The sequence below is a fragment of the Lissotriton helveticus genome, chromosome 5_1 (assembly GCF_964261635.1).
Source record: "Lissotriton helveticus chromosome 5_1, aLisHel1.1, whole genome shotgun sequence".
Taxonomy (NCBI): domain Eukaryota; kingdom Metazoa; phylum Chordata; class Amphibia; order Caudata; family Salamandridae; genus Lissotriton; species Lissotriton helveticus.
Genome location: NC_136065.1, coordinates 369,800,413 through 369,825,757, shown reverse-complemented (window position 1 = coordinate 369,825,757; position 25,345 = coordinate 369,800,413). Strand labels below are relative to the sequence as shown.

Sequence of the window (25,345 nt, the reverse complement as noted above, 5' to 3'; positions counted from 1 at the left end):
ACTGATCAGAAGATTGGAGGCACAGAAGCCATTATCTTTGAAATGTCTACTAGATTCATGAATGCATCAGTCAAGTGTGGCAAGGGACATGCAGAACTTTCGTAACCTTACCCAACATGTCAACGGCTTTACTAAATATTGCCTTTAATCCTAAATTAGTGGATGCCCTCTTCAACAAATGTTACATATGAAAAATAATCATCTGAAGAACAATAAGAACCAGCTCATTAAGGTTAGACTTTGAGTGGGAGAGAGCAGAGTATAAACCAATTTTATCTGGTTATGTATGAATAGGATTTGCAGCAATGCTTTAATCCATATCCTACATGAACGTCCTTCTTATATCACTATAGAATATACCCCATTGCCAATAACAAGTTCGATATGAAGCCTATCGGATATATTTTGGTTCACTGAATGACTCATTCACTCTCCTTTTTAGAAAGTGTTTTTTCCTTAAATAAAGCAATGCCTTATCAACATTACTTTGTCAGGGTCTAGAGAAAATGTAAAGAGAGAAAGAATAATATCTACAAGAGGGCATGTCTGAAGTTACCCAACTATCCAATACCAACAGCACTACAGTGGTTGATGAAAAGAGTACAATAGGCACAGTGGGAGTTGAAAAACGTAACTGTTGAATCATATGCATTTTAAGGCTCTGTATTTCAAATTTAAAGACATCAAAGTAAGCAGATGAGTCACACCAACAAAGTCAGAAATGTAACATGTCACACCAGTTCTCTCCGTACTTTAACAACATTAACAGAGACTTCAGGCATTGACCCAAACTCTACTGCTGCATCTAGGTCTGAAGGAGGAGTCTGTTTCTTCCTTTTCTTTTCACTAGTGTCTAGGCATGGAAACTTTCCAATCATTCAGATCTCAAGCCCTTCTGATCTATTTCTCCCTAAGCAAAAGAAACTCCTCAGCGTATTGGCGGCTTGCTTTTTTTCATTGTGCATCTTCAAGGGTGAACTAAGAGCTATTATATGGGATATCAACTCATTTCTTTCCTTGTAAAGCCCAACCTTCACAGTCATGCTCAGGGAGGTCCTGCATTTCTGGCTTGAGAGCATCACATACAGCTGCTGTAAAAGTAATTTTGACATGACCCCTGTGCACCCTCCAAGGTATTGGAAACATAAAGCCTTTTTGGCCACCTCCAGAGACAAAAGAAAAGAGAATTTAGAAAATAGACGGGAGCCACTGAAACTGCTGGCTGGGCTATGCTGAACACTAAAAACATTAAAACTGGTATAGTAAGCAGTACATAAAACTAGTTCTTATTATTGTTATCATAGTCCACAGATCTGACACCTTTAACGTGAACAAAGGTGTAATTTATTGAGCCACTTGTTAGGATGCATTCAGATCTACAGTGACATCCTGGGAAGTACTGTGAAAGAATGAAAAGGGGTTTCTTTGGTCACAGCCTGGCAGCTGAGCTTTTTCCAAAGATTCAGTAAAGGGAATGGTATCAATTAAAAGTATCCAAACAAACTATTAAAAAAAATTATCCCCCCACATATCTCATTCTTAAGTCATGCCCCATTTGCTTTTGTCTCTTGCCACTTCATGACCTATCGTATATGTGCTCAACTCTTGAACAACCAGTTCTCCAGCCTAAACCTCTCCAATCTATGTACTAGATTATGCCCTGCACTCCACTACCAATTAATTGTAGTGTGCGGTGTCTGCCACGCAAAAATCAACTGGAATGCAGCAAAGAATTGCACATTATCAACTTAATCTTGGACACACACAGGCATTCGTGCAAAGAAAAGGAGGCTTATACTAACCGGTCCAGGCTTGTTAGGGGCTCAGATTCAGAACTTTTGGGGAGCAAAGAAAAAGGAGAAAAACATGTGAAGCAGACAGAAAACCACTTGAAACACAATCTAAGCAAAATGAGTGAAATTGGAAAGCCATGTAGCACTTTATGGGCACATATTCAAAGTAGAGCTAAATATGCAAGCATGAGCAAAATCAGAGGAGTTAATACAATACCAACACTTCTGTACAACCCTAAGGAAATATGATAACCCACGGCTTACACCCAACAATCTACGTTTATAACCAGACAGCCTACCCTACAAAGAGATGGCTAAATAGGTGCATAGTCTGACGGGTATTGTTATGTTATACGTTTTGTAAAGTGCACAGCTGCCACAGCTAAGGGGCGTCCCAGTGCTGGCAACTGCAGCTGTTGAAAGAGGCGACTGACAAAAAGAACATCAGGCCTATAATGTCGGAAAGAGATGAGTTTTAATGGATTTACGAAATGCATTGTGATTATTGATACTGCTAATACTGACAGGAAGAGAGTTCCAAAGTTTTGCAGCGAGGACACGAAAAGAGCACCCTCCTGCTTGCACTTTCCTCACCTGGGGGCAACAACAAGATGATGGCCCATGGATCGTAACTGGCGGGTGGGCATGTAGAGTGAGAGGAGATTCGCCAAATGGGTGGGTGCAGCCTAAAACATGTTGTGTAAGCTGGAGGGCGGCAAGATCTGCTAGAAAATTGTCTATTTACCAATCATGTGAAATAGGCAATTAGGCAATAGGCAATTTTGTATCATGCCCTCACTTTCAAGGATTCCAATACAAGAATACTTGCTCAAAACCTGAATGTCTTCTGGCACGGGAACTCATAACTTTGATTTCAGCCCTGGATGGCTTGCTGCGTGATATGTGCCTGCCTTTGACCTGCATATCAACAGCTGCCACCAAATCAGTGGAAACCCACCCCATCATTTGAAAGAAAAAGTTACTTACCTGAAGTTTTACTACCAATGTTGGCCTTTTCTACATAATCACTAGCTTTTGAATTATTCCCAGTCACCAGATAGGGGACACTCTACATTTTACAGGTCATATTAATGGGAATATATAACAGAGTAGACCTGAAATGTTGCTCTTGCAATTTCAAACAATGAGGTGGCTAAATGTGAAGTCCTGCACTCCAGGGAACATCTGCAGATTTGAAAGCACAAAGTGCCATTCTGCATTAAAATGGTATAGGACATATCGCTTGACAATCTATAGTAGATACCAATAATAGAAAACTCAAGAGTTTCAAAAGAAATAGGAGTTCTTTGCAGTTTTAAGCAAGGGTAAAAGGGACAATGTCCAACCAAGCGAGTCCTAACCAGTTGCACAAGTTACTACTTGTGTAACAATATATCTGTAAGAGACATTAGTTAGTATTAGATTCCGTACCTTAGAATATCCCCAGGCGTCAGACTGGATCCGGAAACTTTTGCGTAGCAGTACCCTTGCGCGTCGGTAGGCGTCATCTGCGGCTCCGCGTCCGTCGTCGGCGGCGCGATGACGTCGTCGGAGTACTTAAGACGCCGCCTCCGCGTGCTGACGTCAGTTCTTAGACACAGCTTTTCCGCGCCAGAAACGCAGAGCCATGTTAAAAACCAACACTGGTGCCATTGAAACTAGGGCCCTGAAAGGGGGTAACCCTAACTCTAGATATCGGTTCGCAGAACGGGGAGGATGGGTGGGTGGGTAAGGAATCTAATACTAACTAATGTCTCTTACAGATATATCGTTACACAAGTAGTAACTTGTGCATCTGAAAGACGCGTTAGTATTAGATTCCTTACCTTAGAATAGATACCCCAGCAATACCAACCCCGGCGGTGGGTCTGCGAACCAATAATCACACCAGAAAGTCCTGGAGGACAGAACGGCCAAAGAAGCCATCCCTCCGGACTTGGCTGTCCAGGCAGTAGTGTCTTGCAAACATGTGCAGTGATGCCCACGTAGCTGCCTGACAGATGTCTTGTAAGGGCACCCCACGGCCCATGGCAGTTGTAGTCGCCGTGGCTCGGGTGGAATGAGCCCGTAATCCAACAGGGGGCTCCTTTCTAGCCAAGGAGTAGCATGCCTGGATACACAAGATGATCCACCGGGAGACGGTCCTCTTGTGCACCGCTTTCCCCTTCTTAGCGCCCACGTAACCAACAAAGAGTTGGTCATCCACCCGGAACTGGCGTGTGCGATCCAAGTAAAATGAGAGCGCACGTTTTGGGTCCAGACGGTGGAGCCGCTCTTCCTCTTTAGAGGGGTGCGGTGGCGGGAAGAAGGTTGGCAAGGTGATAGACTGCCCGATGTGGAAGGCTGTGACAACCTTGGGCAGGAAAGATGGCTTAGTACGCAACACCACTTTGTCCGGGTGGACAGAAAGGAAAGGTGGAGCACAAGAAAGGGCCTGGAGCTCACTCACTCTCCTGGCAGAGGTGATGGCAACCAGGAAAGTAGTCTTCAGTGTTAGAAGGCGGAGAGGACAGTTGTGAAGTGGCTCAAAAGGAGCGCACATCAGAAAGGTAAGAACCAGGTGTGAGAAGTTGGCCTGATATATGATGCTCACTAGTTCTAGTGATCACCTTGTATCAGTCCAAACAACCCTTATGGTGATTGGTTGTAAGTCAACCTTATAGACCAGCTATCCTAATGGTAGCATGGACAAAGCAGTCTTAGGCTAAACTCTTTTGGCATGTGAAGCCAACTGTTTTACCACAATATAACCCCTTGAATATCAGATGAAAGGACACCACACAGGTTGTTATGAAAATAAACAGTATATTTATTAATAACAAACACCTCTGAACTCTTTATGAGGTCAGAGGGCTAAGCACATGACAATCTCTTAGGAAAAATACGATAAGTTGCACAAAATTACAATGGTGCCCTAGGGGCACGGCAAACCATATACTAAGTATATGGAATGTGAAAGTCGATAGAAGGAATGGAGCTGTCCAGAGGCTGTAGGATCGCTGGGACTACGCTATCCTAACTTTAGGTAAGTAATAAGAGGCCCACGGAACGCGTGTGCAGAGTGTGAACTCACACGCGAGATGCGTAACAACGTCTATGGACAGTACAGTTCAAGAAAAAGGTAAATACGGACAATTCAGACTAGTTAGGACTAAAACGACTGTGGAACTGGACACTAGGAGGGTCAATCTACCCTTGAGCACCGAAATGCTCTTGTTACCTCACCCAGGGGCTGCGGGTGCATAGGTGCAAAGTCGTGTCGGGTCCCGGCGTTGAAGTCTATGGAGCCTGGAGGAAAAGATGCTGCAGGCGACCAGGAGGAAGATGTCCGGTGTGATCCAAGGGTGGATCAGAGATGCTGAAGACTGAAGCAGAGGGGACAATGTTCACAGTCACTAGGCAGTGACTGGAGTGGAACCAGGAAGGAACCAGATGTCGTTGTCGCAATCAGGTGAAGAGTGGACGCTTGTCTCTGCAGCCACGTGGACCAGGAGGTGTCTTCGACGACCAGGATGGAGGCACGAGCTGTCCCACGCAGGCTCTCACTGTGGGCGGTGTTGGATCCGGATTCGGCGTCAACAGGCCTTGGCAAAGGCAACCCACGCGGTGAGTGAAAAAGGCGTCTGGTGCGGACTAGGAGAGTCCGGGGTGCCCCTCTTTTGGAAGGGAGCAAGGGCCAGTCTGGAGCAACCAGACCAGCAGGGAAGATTTCAAGGTTCGTCGTCTAGGAGGCCACTAGCCAGCCGGCAAGTGACCAGACAACGCGTCGAGCGGCAAAGAAGCAGAAGGGCCCCACGCAGATCTCGTGGAAGCTGGAGGGCTGATCTTCGGTGCAGGGGCTGCTCGGGGCTGGGGCTTCTCAATCCCCAAAGCACTTGGTCGAGTTTACCTCGGGAGTCGTGCTGGAAGCGAAGTGCAGGTTCTTTCAAGATGGCCGGTCCCACGTGTCTCGTCGCACCCACGGTCTCAGCTTTGCTGCAGAGGTGAGTTGAGGTCGGAGAGGTCTGGGAATCCGGGTCTCGTCGGGCTCTGACGTCTGGATCCTCGAGGGAAGACGACAAAGTGAAGACGCTGGACACTTGATGGTGCCTGCAGTTGCAGGGTGGACACTCCTTGCCCACAAGGGAGATTCTTCAGTCTTCTGTGGAGCAGAACGTCGAAGTCCAGAGTTTCTTCTTGTAAAGTTGTTCAGGATAATCTAATTTGGAATGCGACCAGCTCCTACCTTTATTCTCCTAAAGGGGGCTGCACTACTGACTAGGTCCCTCCCCTGGGTGGGACAAGGAAGGGGGGTGGCTACACCCCCTATCCTTTGTCCGGTTTCGCGCCAGAGCTGGGGCAGGGATGCCCCAGCAACTGGTTTGAACCGGTGTATGCACAGGACACCTTGGGTGCCCCAGGCCTGTCTCATTCCTTTCAGGCCTGTCCTACCCAATACACAAAATCCTGTCTGGGGTGGTGCTAGCACCTCCCAAGGCAGGAAACCCTTTGTCCAAGCATTCCTTGCTGGAAGGACTCCCAGCAGCAGGAGGTCAGACTTGTGTCTGTGGTGGCAGCATCTATTTTGTGATGCCAAGGCTCGAGTTAACTTTAACCGGGGTTCACAGTTACATACATGTCGTGTCCCTCTAGAAGGGTGGAATGCTACCCCCGTCGCCAGAATTGGCGAGGGGGTAGTATTCCAATTTGTATGACACCTTACTCGACATGTTTTGATAATGCTATACCAAAGTTAGCATTTAACCGCGAGGATTATAATGCACTTAAGAGTATATGGTATAGCGTTATCATGGAACAGCTATTAGGACTTGGTTCCGCAAGCTGCAGACGGGCTCAGCTCCTGCAACAGCACCATCTCACATAATTCCAAGAACTCTGCCTTCAGGATTGATAAGGCCTGCTATAGGAGTGACTAATAGGGGTATATGTGTCCATTTTAGCGTTAGATCTAGGTATACAATATCTACAGCAAAGGGTGATTACACCACCTTGCCCCAGCTGTCTTGCAGCCAGTTGTGTCAGTTTTGGATGGCCAGCCAAGGGTGGCATAATACATGCTTCAGCCCCTGGTAGGCCCTGGGTACATCTATGCCCTAGATACCCAAGGTATACTGTACAGGGACTGATAAGGTGGCCCAGTACCAATTGGTAAATGCACCTAAAGTACATGGTTGTCAATTTAGAGAGAGAACAGCTAGGTTGTGGGTCTGATTAGCAGGCCCACAGCCAGGGAAAGTCGTAAACCAGTGAAGCAAAAAGCAAAAATCTGGGGTGACCATAGGATTGCAGACCCCACTCTCCTACATAACCCCCCCCCCCCCAAACTTAGGGACATTAAACTAACCTTGACCAGGTGAGTCTTCCTGTTCTAAGTGGAAATACCTGGAGAGACCATCTGCATTGCCATGGTCAGTCCCTGGTCTGTGCTCCACTGTAAAGTCCATCCCCTGTAGGGAAATGGACCACCTAAGAAGTTTGGGCTTTTCACCCTTCATCTGATTTAGCCATAAGAGGGGCTTATGGTCGGTCTGAATCTTGAAGTGAGTTCCAAACAAGTAGGGCCTCAACTTCTTCAGGGCCCAAACCACAGCAAAGGCCTCCCTCTCTATAGCTGACCAACGTTTCTCTCTAGGGGTCAGCCTTCTGCTTATAAAAGCAATGGGCTGGTCATGACCATCAATATTCAGTTGAGATAGAACAGCTCCCACACCCAACTCAGATGCATCTGTTTGGACAATGAAGGTTTTGGAGTAGTCAGGACTCTTGAGAATAGGTGCAGTACACATGGCCTGCTTTAGGTCATCAAATGCCTTCTGACAGCTAACTGTCCACTGAACTTTCTTTGGCATTTTCTTGCTTGTCAGGTCATTAAGTGGTGTCACAATGGACCCATAATTCTTGACAAACTTCCTATAGTAACCAGACAGGCCCAAGAAAGCTCTGACCTGTGTCTGGGAGGTTGGAGGAGCCCGGTCCTTTATGGCCTGTATCTTGCTCTCCAATGGTTGAACCTGGCCTCCACCTACAAGGTGGCCCAGGTACACAACCTGACTCTGCCCTATCTGGCACTTGGTGGCCTTGATAGTGATGCCTGCCTTCTGCAGGGCCTCCTAAACTTTCCTCAGGTGGATCAGGTGATCCTCCCAGGTGGAGCTAAAGACAGCAGTATCATCTAGATATGCTGCACAAAAGTCATCCAACCCAGTGAAAACTTGGTTCACCAACCTTTGAAAAGTGGCAGGTGCATTTTCCAAATCAAAGGGCATCACCACAAATTGGTAATGACCTTCTGGGGTAGAAAATGCTGTTGTGGCCTTGGCATCCTCAGCTAACCTGATCTGCCAATAACCAGCTGTTAGGTCAAATGTATTCAAGAAAGTTGCAGAAGCCAACTTGTCTATAAGTTCATCTGCCCTAGGTATTGGATGGGCATCTGTCTTAGTGACAGCATTGAGACCCCTGTAGTCTACACAAAACCTCATCTCTCTCTTACCATCCTGGGTGTGAGGTTTTGGCACTAGAACTACAGGACTAGCCCAAGGGCTCTCTGAGGGTTCAATGACTCCCAATTCCAACATATTTTGAACTTCTTTCTTAATGAAGTCCCTGACGTGGTCAGGTTACCTGTAGATTTTACTCTTGACAGGCAGACTGTCGCCAGTGTCCACCTCATGGGTGCACCAGTTTGTCTGACTGGGTGTCAGTGAGAACATTTGTCTAAAGGATTGAAGAACCTGTTTGCAATCCTCTTGTTGATGTTCAGAGAGGCTGTCAGAAACGACTACACCATCTACTGACCCATCATCAGGGTTCTGAGTGAGCAGGTCTGGGAGAGGGTCACTCTCTTCCTCCTGCCCCTCATCTGTGGCCATGAGCAAGCCCATGTCCTCCCTGTTGACAAATGCCTTGAGCCTGTTTACATGTGGCACCCTGTGGGGGCTCCTGGGAGTTCCCATGTCCACCAGGTAGGTGACTTCTCCCTTTTGCTCAATGATGGTATGGGGTCCAGACCACTTGTCTTGGAGAGCTGCTGGGGCCACTGGCTCCAACACCCACACCTTCTGTCCTGCATGGTAAACAGTTAGGACAGCCTTTTGGTGATGCCAAGCTTTTTGAAGTTCTTGGCTGGCCTCAAGGTTTTTGGATGCCTTCTCCATGTACTCTGCCACCCTGGAGCGGAGACCAAGTACATAGTCCACTATGCCAAGTTTAGGCTTTTTGAGAGGTAACTCCCATCCATCCTTCACCAGACATAGGGGTCCTCTTACAGGATGTCCAAACAGAAGCTCAAAAGGGCTGTAACCAACTCCCTTCTGTGGGACCTCTCTGTAAGCAAACAGGAGGCAGGATAAAAGGTTGTCCCATCTTCGCCTAAGCTTTTCAGGTAACCCTTTTATCATCCCTTTGAGGGTCTTGTTGAATCTTTCAACAAGCCCATTGCACTGTGGGTGATAGGGTGTGGTAAATTTGTATTTTACACCACACTCCTTCCACATTGTAGTCAAGTATCCTGACATGAAGTTTGCACCTCTGTCAGAGACAACCTCCTTAGGAAACCCCACTCTGGAGAAAACTCCAAGTAGGGCCCTGGCCACAACAGGAGCTGTAGTGGTCCTAAGGGGAATAGCTTCTGGATACCTGGTGGCATGATCCACTACCACCAGTATAAACCTGTGCCCAGATGCTGTTGGGGGGGTCCATTGGTCCAACAATGTCTAACCCCACTCTCTCAAAGGGTACCCCCACCACAGGTTGTGGTATAAGGGGGGCCTTTGTTGTGCCACCTGATTTGCCACTGGCTTGGCAGGTGACACATGAGCGACAAAACTCTTTAGTGTCCTCAGACATATGAGGCCAGTGAAAGTGTGGGGCAAGCCTGTCCCAAGTCTTGTTCTGGCCTAAGTGACCTGCAAGGGGAATCTCATGGGCTAAGGTGAAAAGGAAACCACTAAGAGACAAGGGGATGACCAGCCTCCTGGTAGCACCAGGTTTGGGGTCTCTTGCCTCAGAGTATAGGGGTCCATCATCCCAATATACCTTATGGGCATCTGTAGCATTCCCTGCAGCCTCAGCAGCAGCCTGCTGTCTGAGGGGTTCAAGGGAGGAACAGTCTCAAGTCTGCCCTGGAAGGTCCCCCTGTCCCAAGAAACTCAACCTGTTCAGGTTCAAGTTCTTCTAGGGCAGTTCCTTCTGGGGTCTTTCGGTCAGCCTCCTGAGAGGGCTGATCCTCAACCTGAGGCAGGGGGGAAGGCTCTGCCTTACCCCTACTGTTCTTCCTCTTGGGTAGTGTCTGGTCCATTCTTCCAGGATCCAGCACTTGTTCAGATGGGCATTTCTTGGCCTGTGACCTGGTCACAGCAAGGACATGTGAGAAGAGACCTAGCATTTCTACATGAGTCCTGTACTCCACATCTGACCACAGTGAGGATTCCAAATCATTACCCAAAAGACAATCTACTGTGAGGTCTGAACTAACTACAACCCTTTTGAGGCCAGTTACCCCTCCCCAGGAGAAATTAACAACTGCCATACTGTGACTGGTAGTGACATTGCTAGCATTGGTCACTAGGTAATCTGAACCTAGCATGATCTGGTCAGGGTCCACAAATGTTGGTGTCACCATAGTGACACTGGCACATGTGCCCCTGTAGGCCTGAGCCATTTTTCCATTGATTAAAGGCGTTTGCCTGTATTTGCCCAGAGTACTAGGACTTACAGTAGGGGTCATATCCATGTCCCCAGTACAAACAAGAACTGCCTGAGTAGGAATCCTGACTAAGTCAGAACCCACCTCAGTTCCCAGGGTTAACCCAACTATAGCCTTGGGAGGTACACTACCACTACTAACTGTACTAGGGGGTGCAGGTGTCTTAGGGACAGTGGTGGTAGGAGTTTGGCCTTTCTTGGTGCACTCACTAAACCAGTGAGTCTTACTTTTACAGTATTGGCACCATGGTTTCTTAGGACCATCATTCTTCTTCTTTTGGGAATTCTGGGACCCACCCTCCTTAGATTGTTGGGGCCCTGTTGAAGACTTCTGGTCATTTTGCTTATTCTCATTATTACCCTTCTGGTCTGCTTTCTTCTGGCCACCACCCTGGTTCTGGTTCTGCTGCTTGACCCTTGTCCTGACCCATCTGTCTGCCTTCTTTCCCAATTCTTGGGGAGAGGTCACATCTGAGTCAATCAAGTGCTGATGCAACAACTGGTTCTGACAATTATTTAAGATTTGCTCTCTCATAATTAGATTATACAATCCTGTGTAATCAGTAATGAATATGCTACTTACCAGTATGCATCTGTTCTTGGCATGTAGGGCTGCTAACATTCATATCTTAGCATTAGATCGCCGCCTAGTGTTGGGTCCGGATGATCGCACATTGTTGTCCTGGAAGAGTCTTCGAAGTATCCTGAGATAGGTGGCTCCTCCCCTGGACTACAGTGCGCATGGGCATCGGCTCCATCCCCAGATTGTTTTTCGCCATTGTGGCAGAAGATGGAGTGAAAAGTGTAAAGGATGTCCATGCTAATGACTGAATACAATAGTATATCTGCAGCTGCAACAGGCACCGGGGAGGAGGGTGGGCGATATGAATGTTAGCAGCCCTACATGCCAAGAACAGATGCATACTGGTAAGTAGCATATTCAGTTCGAGGCATGTGGGCTGCTAAATTCATATCTTAGCATAGAATACATAGCAGTCCCTCCATCAGCGGCGGTTGCCCGTGCCAGCTGCAGAAACCTGAAAGAGTGTCTTGAGAACAGCCTGTCCTACAGCAGCTTGCTGCTTGGAATGTACATCAACACAGTAGTGTTTGGTAAAGGTATGTGGTGTAACCCACGTGGCTGCTCTGCAAATGTCCTCTAAAGGAATGTTCCCTAGGAAAGCCATGGATGCCCCCAATTTGCGTGTGGAGTGCGCCCTTGGGGGTATCGTTAGAGTGCGCTTGGCCTTTTGATAACATATTTGGATACACTTAACAATCCACCTGGCTATTCCTGCTTTGGAAATAGGGTTGCCTTTGTGTTGTGGTGCGAAGGCAACAAAAAGTTGTTTTGTCTTTCTAAAGGGTTGTGTCCTGTCTATGTAGTACATCAACGCCCTCCGTACATCTAAGGTATGGAGCATTCTTTCCGCTACCGTTTGTGGGTTTTGGAAGAATGCCGGCAAGTCAATAGTTTGGTTGAGATGAAACTGTGACACCACCTTCGGAAGGAATTTGGGGTTAGTGCGTAGCACTACCCTATTTGGATGAATCTGAATGAAAGGCTCTTGGATTGTGAGCGCTTGTAGCTCACTAACCCGCCTCAGTGACGTAATAGCTATCAGGAAAGCTACTTTCCACGTTAGGAACTGGAGTTCACACGAGTGCAGTGGCTCAAAAGGTGGTCCCATCAGTCTGGTGAGGACCACATTGAGGTTCCACACCGGAGCTGGTGGTGTTCTTGGGGGAATGACTCGTTTCAGACCTTCAAGGAAAGCTTTAATGGCAGGCACTCTGAAGACAGAGAGATGCTGCCTGTTCTGAAGATAAGCCGCTATGGCGGATAGATGTATCCGAATGGAAGTGTACGCTAGATTGCACTTGTAAAGATGCAACAGATAGCAAATGATGTCAGGGATAGATGCATCTAGCGGGTTGATGTCATTGGCTGTACAGTAAATGACAAAACGCTTCCATTTCGCAGCATAGCATGCTCTGGTAGTTGGCTTCCTTGCCTCCTTGATGATGTCCATGCATTCCGGAGGTAGGTTAAGGTATCCAAACTCTAGGACTTCAGGAGCCAGATCGCCAGGTTGAGCTGTTGCGGATCTGGATGCTGAATTTCTCCATGGTTCTGCGTCAAAAGTCTGGGCGTGAGGCGCAGTCTTTGATGCGGCACCACCGAGAGTTCGAGGAACGTGGTGTACCATGCTTGGCGCGCCCACGTTGGAGCAACTAGGATGAGAGTCATCGCGTGCTGCCTTAGCTTTCTTGCCACCAGCGGTATCAGAGGGGCTGGCGGAAAAGCGTACGCAAATCTGCCTGACCAGTTCATCCATATCGCATTCCCCTGCGACTGTGGGTGAGGGAACCTGGCGGCAAAGTGTTGGCATTTTGCGTTTTCTTTTGTGGCAAACAGGTCTATCTCCGGATGACCCCACTGCTGGAAGTACGGGTGGAGGACAGATGGGTGTATCTCCCACTCGTGCATTTGATGGCTGTACCTGCTGAGCAGATCCGCCATCGGATTGTCCTTTCCCGGGAGGTGTTCCGCCATGAGGAAAATGTTCCTCTGAATGGCCCACTTCCACATGCTCTGAGCCAGATGAGACAGCTGTGGCGAGTGGGTGCCTCCCTGCTTTTGAATGTAGTACATCGCGGTCATGTTGTCCGTCCGGACTAACACTACCTTGTTGCACAGATGTACAATGAAGGACTTGATCGCCATGAAGATTGCCATCAGTTCCAGATAATTGATGTGCATCCTCTGTTGTTGCGTCGTCCATAGTCCCTGCACCGTGTAAGTGAGCAGATGAGCTCCCCATCCCTGGAGAGATGCGTCCGTTGTCAGGATAATCTGTGGCACTGGCTCCTGGAACAGTCGGCCCTTGCAAAGGTTGTGTGGAGTCCACCAATGCAGAGAGTCGTATGCCCGACTGGTAACCAACACTAGGTCTGTCAATTGTCCCTGAGCCTGTGTCCACTGATTTGCTAAGCACTCCTGGAGCGGGCGCATATGTAACCGTGCGTGAGGGACTATGAAGATGCAGGAGGCCATCATGCCTATCAACTGCATGAACACTCTCGCTGGAAGTGAGTGTTGTGGTCTGAACTTCTGGATTAGAGACTGCATGCTGTCTATCCTGACTTGGTTTGGTTGAGCCATGGCCGTCAGGGTATTGATCGTCGCACCTAGAAACTGCCGGACATATGCCGGCTGAAGATGCGACTTTGGGTAGTTCAACGAGAAACCTAGATTGTGAAGGAGGTGAATGGTGGTCGACATGTCCGCGGCGCACTGTCGTTCCGACTTGGCTTGAACGAGCCAGTCGTCCAGGTAGTGGTAGACATGGATGTTCTGCCTCCTGAGATGCGCTGCTACTGTCGCCAGACACTTGGTAAACACCCTTGGGGCTGTCGTGACTCCGAAGGGTAGGACCTTGAACTGGTAATGCTTGCCTTGAATAGTGAACCTGAGGTATTTCCTGTGGGACGGGTGCAGTGGAATGTGGAAATAAGCATCCTTGAGATCTAAGGTTGCTAAGAAGTCCCCTTGGTTTAACAAGGGAAGAATCTGTTGCAGTGTAAGCATATGGAAATGTTCTGATAGTATGTACAGGTTGAGGGGACGTAGATCTAGAATGGGTCTGAGAGATCCGTCCTTCTTTGGAATAAGGAAGTACAGGGAATATACCCCTGTGCCCTCCTCCTCCACCGGCACGAGCTCGATTGCGCCTTTTTGCAGCATCGCCACTACTTCCTGCTGCAATAAGTGCAAATGCTCTGCGGACATAGGCCGTTGCCTTGGTGGAATGTTGGGTGGAGTGGACTTTAACTCTAGACAATAACCGTACTGGACAAGTTGTAGCACCCACCTGTCCGTGGTGATGTTTCTCCAGACGGGCAGGAACTGCTGCAGTCTCCCCCCGACAGGTGTTAAGTGGTCGGGGGGCAGTGACAGAGAGTCACTGTTTGCTTGGGGTAGAGGAGCGGGAGCTGTTGTTTCCTCTGCCGCGACCTCTGTTGCTGTTATTTCTGTAACCTCCCTTGTTCTGTTTTGTGAACGAGGATTGTGCTCCACCTCTTGAGAATTGCGATTGTTGACCCATTTGTCCTCTGGTGACTCCACGTGCACCTGAGCGACGAAAATTATTGCCACGAAACTGTTGTGATTGTAGGGCCCCCATAGATTTAGCAGTTTCCGTGTCCTTCTTTATCTTTTCGAGGGTGGTGTCAACATCTGGACCAAACAGTCTATCAGGATTGACTGGCTGATTAAGTATGGTTGTCTGAATATCAGGTTTAAACCCTGATATGCGGAGCCAAGCTTGTCGTCTCAGCATGACGCTAGTGTTGATCGCCCTAGCTGCTGTGTCTGCGGCGTCAAGTGCACACTTGATGGCTGCGTTGGAGATCAGTTTCCCTTCCTCTATAAGCAGTTTGGTGCCTTCTTGAAACTTTGGAGGCAGGTGTTGTACAATCTGCTCTAGGGTGTCGTAATGCGCCCTATCGTAACGAGCTAAGAGTGCTTGTGTATTTGCAATACGCCAAAAGTTTGCAGCTTGTGCCGCCACTCTTTTGCCCCCTGCCTCTAGCACTTTGGACTCCTTGTCTGGGGGAGGAGCTTCGCCCGTTGTCTGGGAGTTGGCCCGTTTCCTGGCATTTGCGACCACAAGAGAGTCTAGTGGCAACTGTCCCCGAATGTATGCAGGGTCTGCAGGTGCTGGTCTGTACTTTTTCTCGATACGTGGATTGACCACTCTCGCTCTGGTAGGTTCTTTAAAGATGTCAGCTGCATGCTTGAGGACTCCCTTGAGCATAGGCAGGGTTTTCACAGTTCTTTCAGAGACTGAAAAAGTGTCAAAGAGAAAGTCCTCTTCTACTGGGTCAGCATGCATGTCCACATCATGATTAGCAGCTGCCCTCTCAATGAGTGCATGAAAACCTGCAGAATCCTCTGTTGGGGATGCACGTGCACTGAAAGGCTGTGGGTCTTGCCCCACACTTTGGGTGCCTTGGTCACCAATGTCATCATATGCATCTGGATGTGCATCTGGTTCATTGATGGGGAAGGTGTATTGGTCCTCCTCATCATATCCCTCACCCTCAGAGTGTTCTGGTGAGGGAGTAGGGCTTCTTCTTGGAGGAGGCTGGATAGGTTCTATGAGGTCAGAAGCGTCCTGAGGAACCCTTTTTTTCTTTAGTGGGATGACATAGGAGTCCAGAGGCTCAGAAGTAATCCTCCTTTTGTATAGGGTTAGTTTGCCAGTGTTGGCGTCGATGAAATGCTCAGAATCGTCCTCTGATTCGAGTTCTCGACCTGAAGGTACCCCCGCCGTAGAAGAATCCGACTTCTTTGGCGTCGATTTCGTCGAAAAGGCCTTCGGAGCCTCTTTCGGCGGCAGAAGGAAGAGAAGCTTACTCTTAGGCTTTGCCGGAGTGTCCTTCGGCGTCTGAGGCGACGGTAACGGAGCCGACGTAGCAGCGGCCTTGTCCCTGATTCTCTGCAGCGAAGCGGCGATGGGGGACACTTCACTTACAGTGGCTTTTGGCGCTGACGAGGATGTCTTGACCTTCCCCTCGGATCCGACGTCATGGAGGCCTTTTGGAGTCTTGGACGCCGATGCAGTTGCCGCCGACCCAGAGTCCTTGGATCGATGCGCAGATGTGCCAGCCGTCGATCCGTGTGCTTGTGTCGCCTCCGACTCCACTACGCGACCGACGGACGGAGTCCCAGTCGGAACCGTGCCGCTGGCCTTGGCGTGCTTAGACGGTGTCGCAACGGTTGATCCGTGCCGACCACCCTTCTTAGAGGATCCCTCCTCTGGTGCCGACTTTGACCCCGTGGAATCGACAGACTTCTTCGACTTCTGTGGACCGGAGGTCGACGGAGCCGATGCGGCGGCGGGTGCAGTAGCTTTCTGTTGGCCGGCCGCCATTTTAGGGACGCTCGAGTCCTTAAGTTTCGGTTTCGTTTTCGGGTCGGCCATTTTAGGCGTAGTCGATACCGTAGGTTTCGGTTTCGATCCGGCCTGCCCAGCAAGTATGTCCGTGGCCGGGCCTGAAGGCGGGGCCGTGGCTTGCGGTACGGGGTCTTGGGTAAGGCCAACTGGCGATCCCGTGACCCGATCGTGATCTTCGAAACCTTCGGGGCATAGCTCGTCCCCTGAGCTATCTGCCGCGGCCCCATAAACCTCTTCGACGTCCCCTACCTCGTCGACGTATTCAAGGCCTTGATCCACGACTCCGTCGTCGTCTTCCGGATCCGCCTCGACCTCCGTTTCGGGTGGGGATATTTGGAGATGATGACCCTGTTCATCTTCTTCTTGGTCGCTGAAGATGTTTTCTGGATCCGGGGCCGCTTGTCTGGCCTCCAGGCGCACCGCGCGCCGAAGCTTGAGAGTCTTTTTCGACCTGAATTGAGCGCAAGCCTTACACTTGCCGTCGTCATGGTCTGGTGAAAGGCATTTGTTACAGACCGGGTGCAGGTCTATATGTGGGTACTTGGACCCACAGAGCGGACAGTACTTAAACGGACTCCGCTCCATGCTGGAAAGTCGTGGTCGTGTCGCGATGAGAAGGCCTCGATGTCCGAAGAGTGAAAAAAACTCCGCTGAATCCGACTCCAAGAGTAGGAAGAACTCGAGACCGTGCGCAAACAATACCGACGCTATAAATCCAAGGCCTTTTGGCCTTAAAAAGTTAGTTTTACTCGGTTCCGACAGAGAGAAGTCGAGACCGCATCCGAACCCAATGGAGGAAAAAAACAATCTGGGGATGGAGCCGATGCCCATGCGCACTGTAGTCCAGGGGAGGAGCCACCTATCTCAGGATACTTCGAAGACTCTTCCAGGACAACAATGTGCGATCATCCGGACCCAACACTAGGCGGCGATCTAATGCTAAGATATGAATTTAGCAGCCCACATGCCTCGAACCTTTACTTCCCAGTAACCAGCCTTCCAAAGTCTTAGTGGCACAATCAACAAAGTCAGTCCAATCTTGAGCCTGAGTTTTCTGGGTGTCTCTGAACATTAACCTGTACTGTTCAGTTGTTAAGCCAAACCCATCAACCAGTGCAGTTTCCAAGACTTGGTAATCATTAGCATCCTCATCTCTAACAGTGAGGAGCTTATCTCTACCTTTACCTTCACAGGAGAGCCACAATATAGCTGCCCACTGACTCTGGGGTACCTGCTGTACCTTGCAGGCCCTCTCCAGAGCAGTTATCCACTTGTGGATATCATCTCCTGTCTTATAGGAGGGCACTATTTTACTCAGGTTTCTAGTATCAAAACCCCTTTCTCTATCCCTAGGGATATTGCTGCCACCAGTGGGGACTACCCCACTCAACTGTTGCTCTCTAGCAAAGGCAAGCTTCTCCTTGGCAAGGGCAAGTTCTTCCCTTTGAATCCTCAGATTAGCCTCCCTCATCTTTGCTTCATGCTCTCTCCTCTGAGGGGAAGAGATTCTCCTCTGAGCAGATGCATGAGAGTGCACAGATCTGTTGGAGTCCCTAGAAGGAGATCTATCTCTCCTAACCCCAAAGTTAGGCCTGCTAGTGGATGGCACTGGGGCTCCCCCAGTTCCTTCCCTATGTAGGTCTAAGTTGGCCCTTGTAAGTCTGCTGACTAAAGATTGCCCATTTTCTGCCTCATCCTCAGATACATCCCCTTCTTCCCTATCTTCATTCTCTGCTTCAGGGAGGTTGGAGTCTGGATCACCAGGTGTACCTTCTAAGGGGGGCATGCTCCCATCTGGATTAGAGTGGCCTGCGTTAGAAGCCCTTCTAGCATCATATGTCTCTAAGAGACCTAACCGAAAAGGAGTGGTAGGGTTAGAACCCTGTTTCAATTTCCTGGAGGTACACAATTGTCTCATCTCCTGGAAACTGAGAGTTGCATATCTGGAAAGGACCTGTGGAGGGTCACTAACCACTAGGGGAGTCACTGAAGTCTCTCCATGGGTAGACATGCTTTCTAGTGAGGTGTAAGTGATGCACCTACCTACACTATGGGTTTTCCTACTGATCCCTTGCTAAGAGTTGTAGTCAGGGTGTGCTAGGCCCTTTCTACTACAACAACTGGTTCAGTAGAACTCAGAGTATTTCTAAGCTTGTTATATGTACCTATAGTACCTTTATGTAGGAGAGTGGGGTCTGCAATCCTATGGTCACCTCAGATTTTTGCTTTTTGCTTCACTGGTTTACGACTTTCTCTGGCTGTGGGCCTGCTAATCAGACCCACAGTCTAGCTGTTCTCTCTCTAAATTGACAACCATGTACTTTAGGTGCATTTACCAATTGGTACCGGGCCACCTTATCAGTCCCTGTACAGTATACCTTAGGGATCCAGGGCATAGGTGTACCCAGGGCCTACCAGGGGCTGAAGCATGTATTATGCCACCCCTGGCTGGCCATCCAAAACTGACACAACTGGCTGCAAGACAGCTGGGGCAAGGTGGTGTAATCACCCTTTGCTGTAGATATAGTATACCTATATCTAACCTTAAAATGGACACATATATTCCTATCAGTCACTCCTATGGCAGGCCTTATCAATCCTGAAGGCAGAGTGCTTGGAATTATGTGAGATGGTGCTCTGGCATGAGCTGCGCCCGTCTGCAGCTTGCGGAACCAAGTCCTAATAGCTGTTCCATGATAACACTATACCATATACTCTTAAGTGCATTATAATCCTCGCGGTTAAATGCTAACTCTGGTACAACATTATCAAAACATGTCGAGTAAGGTGTCATACGAATTGGAATACTACCCCCTCGCCAATTCTGGCGACGGGGGTAGCATTCCATCCTTCTAGAGGGACACGACATGTATGTAACTGTGAACCCCGGTTAAAGTTAACTCGAGCCTTGGCATCACAAAATGGATGCTGCCACCACAGACAAGTCTGACCTCCTGCTGCTGGGAGTCCTTCCAGCGAGGGAGGCTTGGACAAAGGGTTTCCTGCCTTGGGAGGTGCTCGCACCACCCCAGACAGGATTTTGTGTATTGGGTAGGACAGGCCTGAAAGGAATGAGACATGCCTGGGGCACACAAGGTGTCCTGTGCATACACCGGTTCAAACCAGTTGCTGGGGCATCCCTGCACCAGCTCTGGCGCGAAACCGGACAAAGGATAGGGGGTGTAGCCACCCCCCTTCCTGGTCCCACCCAGGGGAGGGACCTAGTCAGTAGTGCAGCCCCCTTTAGGAGAATAAAGGTAGGAGCTGGTGCCATTCCAAATAAGATTATCCTGAACAACTTTACAAGAAGAAACTCTGGACTTCGACGTTCTGCTCCACAGAAGACTGAAGAATCTCCCTTGTGGGTAAGGAGTGTCCACCCTGCAACTGCAGGCACCATCAAGCGTCCAGCGACTTCCCTCGAGGATCCAGACTTCAGAGCCCGACGAGACCTGGATTCCCAGACCTCTCCGACCTCATCCCACCGCTGCCACTAATGTGAGAAGTTGTCCTGATATATGATGCTCACTAGTTCTAGTGATCACCTTGTATCAGTCCAAACAACCCTTATGGTGATTGGTTGTAAGTCAACCTTATAGACCAGCTATCCTAATGGTAGCATCCAGGTTCAAGTCCCACTGAGGCATCACAAACCGAACAGGAGGGAAAGTGTGTGTGATGCCTTTTAGAAATCTATTTACAATAGAGGACTTGAACAACGAAAGTTGATCAGGCAGCCTTAGAAAGGCTGAAAGGGCAGAAAGGTAGCCCTTGATAGTGCCCAGAGCAGAGCCCTGCTGGGCAAGAGAAAGAAGGAAGAGAAGAACCTCAGAAAGAGGGGCAGCAAGAGGATCCACAGCCTTTGCTGTGCACCATGCCACAAATCTGTTCCACCTGCAGGCGTATACCGACTTGGTGGAGGGACGCCTGGCTGCCAGAATGACGTTACAGACTTCAGGAGGCAAGTCAAATGGCCTCAACTGTCGCCGCTCAATCTCCAAGCATGGAGGTGGAGACTGGACAGGTTCGGGTGGAGGACCGTCCCCTGTTGCTGCGACAGAAGGTCCTCCTGAAGAGGCAGACGAACCGGGGGATCGACTGACAGACTGAGTAGCTCTGGATACCAGTACCTTCGTGCCCAGTCCGGAGCCACAAGGATAACTTGGGCCCGGTCGCGCTTGATCTTCTTCAGCACTCTGGGCAGAAGTGGTATAGACGGAAAGGCGTACAACAGACCGCAACTCCACACGCGACAAAAAGAGTCGCCGAGCGAGTGTCGCCTTGGAAATTCTAACTCGCAGAATTGATGACATTGCGCGTTCTCTACGGTGGCGAATAGATCTAACCAAGGCTCTCCCCATCGCTGAAAGATGCCTTGCGCCACGTCCGAGTTCAGACGCCATTTGTGATCCATCATGCACCAACGGCTGAGCTCGTCCGCCCTGGCGTTCAGAGAACCTGCCAGGTGTTGAGCCAACAGGGTCACGCCCTGGCGTTCCAGCCATTGCCAGAGGCGCAGAGCCTCCTGGCAAAGGGTCCACGACCCCACCCCGCCCTGTTTGTTGCAGTACCACATGGCGGTGGTGTGGTCTGTGAACACCTGCACTACACTCCCCCGGACAGAGGGGAGGAATGCTTTCAGTGCTAGACGAATTGCCCGTAACTCCAACAGGTTGATGTGGAGCCGGGCCTCCGTCGGAGACCAGAGGCCTCTGATCTCCGCCTCTCCCATGTGGCCACCCCAGCCCTGGAGGGACACGTCCGTCACAACTACGTTGGGGAAGGGAGAGGGATCTGCCGCTGACCCGATCGCGGTCCGTGAGCCACCACTGCAGCTGTCTCGCAGTGCCTTCCGAGATCAGGACGTGGTCGGACAGGTTGCCCTGATGCTGGGCCCACTGAAACTTCAGGTCCCACTGCAGAGCCCGCATCGCCACCTGCGTGATGCACCAGTAGGATGCAGGAGGCCATCAGCCCCAGAAGCCGCAGCGTCAACCTGACCGAGACCCGGGATAACGGCTGAAAGATGGGAATCAGAGCCTGAATATCCTGGATCCGCTGTTCGGGTGGATAAACCCGAAACCGCGCCGAGTCGAAAACCGCTCGATGAAAAGGAGCTTCTGAGAGGGGCACAGGTGTGACTTCGGCACATTGATGGAGAACCCCAGCCGGTGCAGGAGATCTGCCGTAGTCTGGAGGTGGCTGACTGTTTGGGGCGAGCCCGCCTTCAACAACCAGTCGTCGAGGTAGGGGAAGACTGAAACCCCTAACCTGTGCAGATGAGCTGCTACCACCGCCATCACCTTTGTGAACACCCGTGGGGCGCTGGTAAGGCCGAAGGGGAGCACGGTAAACTGAAAGTGCTCGTGGCCAACCGTGAACCGCAGGTAGCGCCGGTGGGCCGGTAGGACGGGGATGTGGAAATAAGCGTCCTGCAAGTCCAACGCTACCATCCAGTCTCCAGGGTCCAGGGCAGCTAGGACCTGAGCCAGTGTCAGCATTTTGAACTACTCCTTCCGGAGGAAGCCGTTGACGTTCCTTAGGTCCAAGATAGGGCGTAGGCCCCCTTTGCCCTTCTTGGGTACCAGAAAGTAGTGGGAGTAGCAACCACACCCTACTTCTGGCCCAGGAACGCGCTCGATGGCCCCCTTCGCCAAGACGGCCGTAACTTCCTCCTGCAGAAGTCGCAAATGATCCCCCAATATACGGTGCTTCTGCGGTGGCATGGCTGGAGGAGTCGCCTCGAAGGGGAGGGAGTAGCCCCTTCGGACGATTTGCAGCACCCACCTGTCCGTAGTGACAGTGCGCCAGTGGAGGTGGTGATGGCGAACCCTGCTTCCCACTGGCGTCACATTGGCCTGAAAGCACGGACTAGGAGGGTTTAGAGGCGGATGCTGCGGGGGAAGGTGTGGACTGACCTCGCCGTTGTCCCCGACCGCCGGGACGGCGGTTCCCACGGCCGCCACCGCGTTGGGTATTACCTTGCGGAGCGTGGCTGGCAGCACGTGTGGGTACACCCCGTCCGTGGCCACGAAAGGAGTGAAAGGCAGCTGATTGCTGGCGCAGGGCCGAGAGGCCCAAGGACTTGGCCGTAGCCCTGGAGTCCTTAAATGCTCAAGCGCATGGTCTGCCTTGTCGCCAAAGAGGCGACGGCCATCAAACGGCATGTCCATCAGTGTGTTTTAGACATCGGCCGAAAAGTTGGCGGACCTCAACCAGGCGTGGCGTCTGACCGCCACCGTCGTTGCCATCGCTTTACCTAGTGAGTCAGTGGTATCCAGCCCACACCGGATAGAATATTTGGCTGCATCCCGGCCCTCCACAAGGGCTTGGCCGAGTTTGGCCCGTATCTCCAATGGACACTCTGGCAGCACTTCCGCAACCGTATCCCACAGAGAGTGGGTGTAGTGGCCCAAGAGGCATGCGGTGTTGGAAGACCGCAGTCCCAGACTAAGGGACGAGAAGATCTTTTTACCGTACTGCTCGTACCTCTTGGATTCCCTGTCCGCCGGCACCGACAGGAATGCGGTCTGGGAATTGGAGGCCTGGATGACCAGGCTCTCGGGGGTGGGATGGGTGGACAGGAAACAGGGGTCGCCCGGGGCTGGGCGGTGGCATCTGGCCACGTTCCTATCTACGGGCGAACCCGTAGCGGGCTTAGACCAGGTGCCCAGAAGAACGTCGGTCAAGGCCTCATTAAAGGACAGCAGAGGCTCGGCCGAGCTTGACTGCGGTTTAAGGACCTCAGTGAGGAGGTTAGTCCTCACGGCCGCGACGGGGAGCTCAAGGCCCAAGGCACTGACAGCCATCATCAACACCACATTGTAGGTTGCCCCCTCCTCCAAAACCAGTGTCTGGAGAGGTGTCCAGGCCACTAGCCTCCCCAAGGTCTCCTGCCCAGTCCTCATGAGACTGACACTCTCGGGTCAGAGGGTCCTCAGACCCCTCCCAATCCCCTTCATCACCCATCACCTGATACTCAGGGTTTTCAATCAATGGGGCCTGTTCATAGAAGTGAAACTCCCCAAACGACGTCTGGAGCGGCGCCCATCGGGGCCGTCCCGACGTCGGAACAGGAACGAAGGGGGCATCGGGGACGGCGCCGCCCGAGGACGGTGCCGGAGGCGACACCTGATGGTCCGACGCCGAGGAGGTCGTAAGGTCCACCGGCGACGACCCAGATCCTGAAGAAGGTCTAGTGGGGTCCCGCGGCGCCGGGCCCGAAGGCGCCGGGACCGCTGGACCCTGCGGCGCCGGGCCCGAAGGCACCGGCGGCGTCGGGATTGCGGAGCCTTGCGGCGCCGGGCCCGAAGGCGTCGGCGGCGTCGGGGCCGAAGCACCCGACGGCGTCAGGGCCGAAGCCCCCGACCCGCTAGAGGCCTCGGAGGAGAGAGTTTCCTCATGGCCACGAGGAAGCGCTCGATCTCCTCCGGCGTCGCGTCATGCCCAGGGACGGGAGGATGTGGAGCAGGACGCGTCGCCCGCGACTCCGACGGAGCCGCGTAGGTCATGTCACCCAAACCCCGGCCGCGTCGGGGGGAGTCCGAAGAGCGATGACGCCTCTTGGACTTCTTGTGCTTCTTACCTGACGACAACTTCGACCCGGAGGAGTGCGGCCTACTCTCGGGAACTGTGGTGGCTCCGAGCCCGCGACCTGTCCCTCGACCTCCCGTGGGACCGGGACCCTCGCGGCGCGGGACCGACTGCCGGAGCTCGAGTCGCCTGCGGGACCGCTCCCGTCTGGCTTTCGAAGAGAGAGCCTGGCAGTCGGAGCAGGCCTTGTCGTCGTGGTCGACGCCTAGACAAGTTAGACACAGGTGGTGAGGATCTGTGACCGACATCGTGCAGTCGCAATCCTCGCAGTGCTTAAAGCCAGGCATCCCTACGGCACCGATCGGAGTCGTAAGACTTCGGGAAATGATCAAAAAATGATCCAAAAAGTTAGTAAAAAATTGACTAAGGGTTACTGCTTTTTCCAGATCTGCGCTTGCTGGCGCGGAAAAAAGAAGAACTGACGTCAGCACGCGGAGGCGGCATCTAAGTACTCCGACGACGTCATCACGGCGCCCACGACGGACGGGGAGCCGCAGACGACGCCTACCGTCTATATACTCCAGCGACGTCATCACGGCGCCCGCGACGCCGTCTACGGCCGCGGAGCCGCAGACGACGCCTACCGACGCGCAAGGGTACTGCTACGCAAAAGTTTCCGGATCCAGTCTGACGCCTGGGGATATTCTAAGGTAAGGAATCTAATACTAACGTGTCTCTTTCAGATAAATCTAGTTGTGCTATGCCATCAAGAAGGCTAACGCTAACTAAAGGTTACAAGGGAGAGTGATTGCCTACTTAACAAGAAATGGCATCAACCACATGGCTGCTTTGCTATAGACACCACACACTTTCATAAGTCACTACTATTTGGACAACCAATCCAAGGGGAAAGAACAACTGGACAAGCATTGTTGAGTAAGAAGTTTCCTGTTGGGTATGTCAAGGGTGTCACCAAAGGTATAGTCACTTTTGATTTAGTAGCTGAATACCATGCAGCTCCGAATCATGATGTAGCCCCAAATTTCTCCTTAGGCAACAAAAGTTTCCCAAATGTGGTGCAAGATGAAGATTTCTGAAAAGGCAATATCATGCTTCAATTCAAGATGCTGCCTTTTATTCAGTTGTAGGTCTATGATCTCCTTTTCTTAGAGGAATAAGATTTTTTTCTTCAGTTGGTGTATGTGGAGAGAAGCACGGGCAGAGTATCATTTGACTAAACCAAAAGCATCACTCTCTTCAGGCGTTAAGAGTTATTTGAGACAGTCTGGTAAAATCTTACAATATAAAGGTTATTTTCCAGCCAATGTGTGCTTTTTCGAATCTATCTGT

General features: G+C 50.9%; 1 protein-coding gene across 11 annotated transcripts in view; it reads right to left on the bottom strand.

The window, feature by feature from the left end:
* The window catches only part of UBR4 (ubiquitin protein ligase E3 component n-recognin 4), a 2,329,353-nt gene that overhangs the window by 899,295 nt on the left and 1,404,713 nt on the right, over positions 1-25,345 (bottom strand). For 7 of the 11 annotated variants that reach the window (XM_078642504.1, XM_078642505.1, XM_078642507.1 and 4 more), the window contains exon 50: positions 1,803-1,835. The exons of the other annotated variants lie outside the window; for them this stretch is intronic. In XM_078642504.1, coding sequence (XP_078498630.1) covers positions 1,803-1,835 — 33 coding nt within the window. The remainder of the gene's footprint in view (positions 1-1,802; positions 1,836-25,345) is intronic. 11 annotated transcript variants of the gene reach the window in all.